At 41.2% G+C, this 5,915-nt stretch overlaps 1 protein-coding gene across 1 annotated transcript; it reads left to right on the forward strand.

Moving 5' to 3' along the window:
• The first annotated feature begins 1,237 nt into the window (after nt 1-1,237).
• Nucleotides 1,238-3,373, forward strand: LOC125900111 (complement C1q-like protein 2). Its single transcript, XM_049594899.1, has 2 exons — nt 1,238-2,248; nt 2,459-3,373. The coding sequence occupies exons 1-2, from the start codon at nt 1,667-1,669 to the stop codon at nt 2,636-2,638; spliced, it is 762 nt and encodes a 253-aa protein (XP_049450856.1). The 5' UTR covers nt 1,238-1,666; the 3' UTR covers nt 2,639-3,373.
• Nucleotides 3,374-5,915: the final 2,542 nt, after the last annotated feature.

Raw genomic sequence — 5,915 nt, forward strand, 5'->3', positions numbered from 1 at the left:
TGTGAATGATCAATAATCAGTATTATTGGCAGTAATAGAGGGCCCCAAAATCAAATTTTGATGAGGGCCCCACGGAGGCTTGGGCCGGCCCTGTTGAGCAGGTATTACAAAAAAACACAAAACCTCAGAGAAGGAGGATAAATATAACTGCCCTATGTGAACGATCACAGCAGTCAAAAAGTCTTAAATGGGTAATAACAGGATGTCTCCGCTGGTTACTTACCTGAGGCAGCAGACTTGCATTTTGGACTCGTACCTCAGGAGGTACTAAGCATCTGACAGGTACAGGTTAGCAAGTTAGACTTTGGTAGGAACTGGTTATTAATGTATAAATCAAGGTTTTTTTCAGTGTATTTTTGTGTAATTTTTAGTTCTTCACTGTTACTGTTACTACTGACCCCAGGTTGTGTTAGAACTTACTTACCCTGATAGTGGGGCAGGTTGTTACAATTAAACTCCTTGTACTTGACATTAAATAATGGATTTTGTAATATAGCTGGAGAATTTGGAAACATTTCTAATTGTAGTAGACAAATAAAGGTACATTGTGTCAAAATTTGAGAACACAAAATTCAATGAGCAGAGTTGAATGAGGTTTTATATATCCACAGTGCATAAAGGAGACCATTAAAGTTGCACAGGTCAAGCTTCTCTAATTTAATATTTTTAGTTCACATATAAATTAAATAAACATCAACATAAAATAATCATATGTTGTAGCTTATTTATTTTATTTTATTTTTTAATTTTTATTTTATATACTTATTAATCCCGCTAAGGGGAAATTTAATTTTTTCACTCTTTTGTCATTAACACACAGGTCAAAAAGACACACACATGCACAAACAGGACCTATACATGCACAAAGTGGAGAGATGTCAGAGTGAGGGGGCTGCCTTGGTCAGGCACCCCGAGTGGTTTGGGAGTTCGGTGCCTTGCTCAAGGGCACCTCAGCAGTGCCCAGGAGGTGAACTGGCACCTCTCCAGCCACCAGTCCACGCTCCATATTTGGTCCAGACTCTTCTCAAAGACATAACCTGCATTAAGATGATTTTTCTATGAAGGAGAAGAGATAAAAGAGGAACTGTCTAACAGTCTGCAAGAAATCCAATGTGTCACTAATGCTTCCTGATCCTATTCCCTTAAGGCAATGCAGAGGGATTTATAATTCATACATAAAGATGGCGTGATTATTGTTGCAGTCTTAATCCAAATTGCAACAGGCTTTGCCCTGAACTTGTTACGTCAGCAGCTCTCGACTCTCCTCTCCCTGGCTGCAGACGAACAAAAAGCGCTGGAAGCCTCTTTCTGCTCGGAGATCCGCCGCGTCCAGCGATGCCAAAACGAAAATTTCCCTTGTCAGCCGTGTGACGCCAAGTGACACTGTCACCGCACCAACAGCTGCAGGGTGAACTGGGCTTTAGGGTTACAACGTGTTTGTTTCTCCCCCCTGCTCTCTCTCTCTCTCTCTCTCTCTCTCTCTCTCTCTCTCTCTGTCCTTAGTCCTGGGGTTGAGTAACTCCGTTTTGGTCCACTCTTTTTTTGCCGTGGCTTTTAGCTCTCACCACCTTCCACCATTACGTCCCAAAGCAAAACGGACTTTTTAGCGCTTGCTTCTCGGACTCTCCAGAGGAAGAGAATCGTCGCCGCTGTGGTTGGCATCGTCATGGTTTTGGCTCTCATCATCGCAATTCCGCTGCTGGTCCAAACTTCCAAGACTGATGCGCACTACGAGATGATGGGCACCTGTCGGATGATCTGTGACCCATACAACCCCAAACCAAGCGCCACGGCTCTGGAGGTCATGCAGGACTTGAGCGCCATCCCTTCTCCGACCTTTGTTCAAGGGACTAAAGGCGAGCCGGGTCGGCCGGGGAAACCCGGGCCGAGGGGTCCGCCAGGAGAACCGGGACCACCAGGTCCGAGAGGGCCGCCGGGGGATAGAGGAGATTCTGGAAAGATGGGACATCCGGGGATAGTGAGCACAGCGCGGACCGAGATCGGTGGAGAACTCGGCTCTGCTGTCGGCGGGGCAAAGATAGCGTTTTATGTGGGTCTGAAAAACCCACATGAGGGATACGAAGTGTTAAGGTTCGACGATGTCGTCACTAACCTGGGGAACCACTATGACCCGATTACCGGCAAATTCACATGTCAAGTGTCTGGGATTTACTACTTCACCTATCATGTGCTGATGCGCGGAGGAGACGGGACAAGCATGTGGGCAGACTTGTGCAAAAACGGACAGGTAAATTTTCCTTTTCTGTATCTTCAAAACCTGTGGTATGCACGTGCTGATTTTACCCAGTCTGGCGAATAAATTTGTTGACTGCTTGCGCACTGTGGAGAACTGTGAACATACATGTCAGGGGTTTTATGATTTGAGAGCGCGCTTGTAGCTATTCGGTCGGTCCTGCAGCTGGGTGACAGCTCTCTCTCTGTCTCTCTTCATTTGCAGGTCCGAGCCAGCGCCATAGCACAGGACGCAGACCAGAACTACGACTATGCCAGCAACAGCGTCGTCCTGCATCTGGACTCAGGGGACGAGATTTATGTCAAACTGGACGGCGGCAAAGCGCACGGCGGAAACAACAACAAATACAGCACGTTTTCCGGTTTCCTTTTATTCCCGGACTAAGATGGGATAATCGCAGCACTCCATCCCAGAAACTGCCATGACAGAAATAAAGCTTAGTTCAGTGTAATCAACACTGTTGATCAGACCGACGAGAGGAAGCTGCCACCGTGTTAAAACGCGCCCAGTCTCATATGCAGTCTGAAAACTTTTCTCATACTGTATGTGAGACTATATCATCCATATAATAAGCATACCACTTATTTCCATAATAATTTCACATGTTCTGCTAATTTTCTATAGAAAATAAGCAAATATCTCCACTATGGCATGTCCAGGGACCCTTCTGAAACATGTTGTTCAGCTTTGAAACAAGTAAAATTATTCTGATAAAGAGAATTCAAAGAATTATTCTTGAGATTATGAATAATTCTTTGAAATCTGATAAATTCAAAGAATTATTCATAATCTCAAGAATTACTGACCTCTATTGTTTTGAGACTCTGCTACAGATTAGCAACCTTCATGTGATAGATTCACAGTCGATATTTGCAGTGCAGGTGTTGTAGCGTTTTCTCTTTGTGCATTTTGTGGAGTTGAGGTTATTCATTGCCCTGGAGAGGGATCTATTGAAACTGAACTGAAAAGGCCTTGCTGACCTCCCCTTTATACAGAGGACATTGCTGTGTGACGTGATGCTATTTTTGCTTGAAAGTGTGTGTCACAATGATATATATATATATATACAGTCTATATATATGTATGCAGTTATGTATGTATTTATTCAAAAAGAAATGAAATTAGTGAAGCACATCAGTCATAGCCTACCATTATCTGTCCATCCAGTGTTGCAAAAATGTTTCTATGTCTTTGTATTCCAGTATAAACATTGGTCAGTAATTTAAATAAATGATTATGTTTTCTAAGTTGGTGTGGGAGTTGGCTGTCAGTAAGACCACTAAGGTGTCATCAGAGTGGAACTGAGGCCAAATGTTTTACATGATCAGAAGAAATCTGATTTGACAGCAGGATTACAGACAGAAGATTTTTACAGCAGGCCCTCGGGCAAATCATACTGTGCAAAATTTTATTTCACAGCTTTTTTACTTCTTATGCCAGTCTAGTAATCAGCTGGTTTTGGGGTTGTATCTGTATTCTTGTCTCCTGATCTCAGTGTGTGAATGAATGTGCGTGACAAAGAGTGGGGAAATGTAATGTAGTTTATATACTTCAGGACTGCACTTACATAAAGTTTTGAAGTATTTGTATTTTACCTGAATATTTAAATTGTATGCTACTTTATACTTCTACTGGATTACATTTCACTGATAATTATTCTAATTTTACTCCACTACATTTACGTTAGTTTTACATTAAAATTATAAAGTAGAACACATTGTTTAAGATTAAACTGACAGTTCCAACCTCTCTGGCTTGTGACTGCTGACAGAAAGCCATGTCTACTTGGGGCCATGTCATGTTCAGATTTCTGAGTCATTAGCAGTTTCACCAAAAGTAATTTCCCTTTTGAACTTCACAGACTTACAAGGACTACAAATTGGTAACAGATTTTTTTCTTCTACCATTCATTATCTCACAACTCTTGTATTTGTCTTAAGGGGTCCGAGTCCTAGCATGGGAACACATGAATCAAAAGTAGTTAAAATTAGCTCCACCTTCAGCGGCTACAACATTAACATGTTCTCTACACACTGATGCATCACTATTACAGTAACGTATCAAAATATCATATATAATTAGAAATCAGTAACAGAGGACATTTTACTGCATAAAGAGTGGGTAGGCCTGCTTTTATTTTTGATGCTTTAACATCATTTTGCTTATAATATTTCTGTACATTTACCTTAATGGTAGTTTGAATGCAGGGCTTTTACTAAATGTCCACTGTTGTGTTGTTTACAGCAATGTAAACATTATTATGTTCACATTTTTGTAATTTTGCTTCAGTGCAACCATCACATCACCATGTGTGTCAAGCCAATATGTGTGTGTGTGTGTGTGTGTGTGTGTGTGTGTGTGTGTGTGTGTGTGTGTGTGTGCGTGCACATGTGTGTGTGACACACAGATAGATGGCCCTATCCCGGCCACACAGTTCTGCGTGCATATCTTGTGTTGGACAGTGATCCATTCCTGCTCTGATAAATGTTGAGATGAAGTTAGTCTCAGTGCCTCACGCTTAATAAGTGTCCCATTAATTAAGTCAACAGCTCAGCATGTCATACTGGACTTGGTGACTGCAGAACATTTTGTTAAGGTATAAAGTGTCACATCCAGCAGGTAAAGATGGTACCCCAGTCCGTGGGCCCCACTGCAGGCTTCATGTTTGTGCCTGCTTGCAGGGGTTAATCTTATTTAACATTTTAATATCAACTTCCCTTTTCGCCTGTCATGTACTAATCCTTGAACTGCTCTGGTGAGAAGTGCTGACAATACAAATGTCATTATTACTTTTTTAGTTTTTTTTTTTTCTGAGCAAGGTTTTTTTTTTTAAAATGAGTCTGCTAATGTAATTCAATATGTAATGTAGATGTTTTATACACTATGATTTTTTTGACACTCAACAGTGTCCTCATATCCCCACACATTCTCTCAGCATTCACAGTAGTTTTGAATCCAAACTGTGAGATGATGTGAGATGTGTAATAAGACCTAAGGTAGTAAAGTATTATAGTATTTCCTACAAAAATTAGGTCGAGGGAAGGAAAAAAAGATTTCTTTTTCTTTTCTGTTTTTTTTTTTTTTTTTTTTTTTTTTTGTTTTTTTGTTTGGTGGTTGGAATTTAAAGTTTTAATGTGTACCTAAAATAAACTGTCCACATGGACCACATTAGACTGTTGTGTACAAACCAGATACAGATAGTACAGTGGTTTGTACAGTGTGCAAACCATCAGGGGGAACTTGTGAAAAGCTTACACTGTTGCATTGCAGCAGCAGACTTCAGGACCATGGACAGAGGACACTCCTGATACTTTCAAGTATCTTTTGGAGCCCAGACTTCTCAATGTCAGTGTCTTGCGCAGCAAAGAATTTTCAGCCAGGACTTAAATAGATCCTGTCTGTAAAGCCACAAGGTAGCTGTAGGGTGTGGAATATAAAAGATGATATCTCAGGATCAGCTGCATCAATTTTGATATTAACGGAACAGTGTTACAGGCAGTGGATGATTTGAGGGGGCACTAAGGGGGGTTGCCATCTCCCTTGTTAGCAAAATAACCAAAATGCATCCTCCTTTTTAACCTGGCATTCCTCTCCATCCAGGTCTGGACCCAGGCACTGTTGGAAAGAGGATATTCTTAGTTTTCTAATAATATCAGTATTG

This window comes from Epinephelus fuscoguttatus, linkage group LG13 (genome assembly GCF_011397635.1).
Source record: "Epinephelus fuscoguttatus linkage group LG13, E.fuscoguttatus.final_Chr_v1".
NCBI classification, from domain to species: domain Eukaryota; kingdom Metazoa; phylum Chordata; class Actinopteri; order Perciformes; family Serranidae; genus Epinephelus; species Epinephelus fuscoguttatus.

Excerpts from the sequence above, each read along its gene's own strand:
- LOC125900111 (XM_049594899.1), top strand. The coding sequence starts at position 1,667 with ATGGTTTTGGCTCTCATCATCGCAATTCCGCTGCTGGTCCAAACTTCC. Across the intron at positions 2,249-2,458 it reads ACTTGTGCAAAAACGGACAG|GTCCGAGCCAGCGCCATAGC; the intron begins GTAAATTTTCCT and ends CTTCATTTGCAG.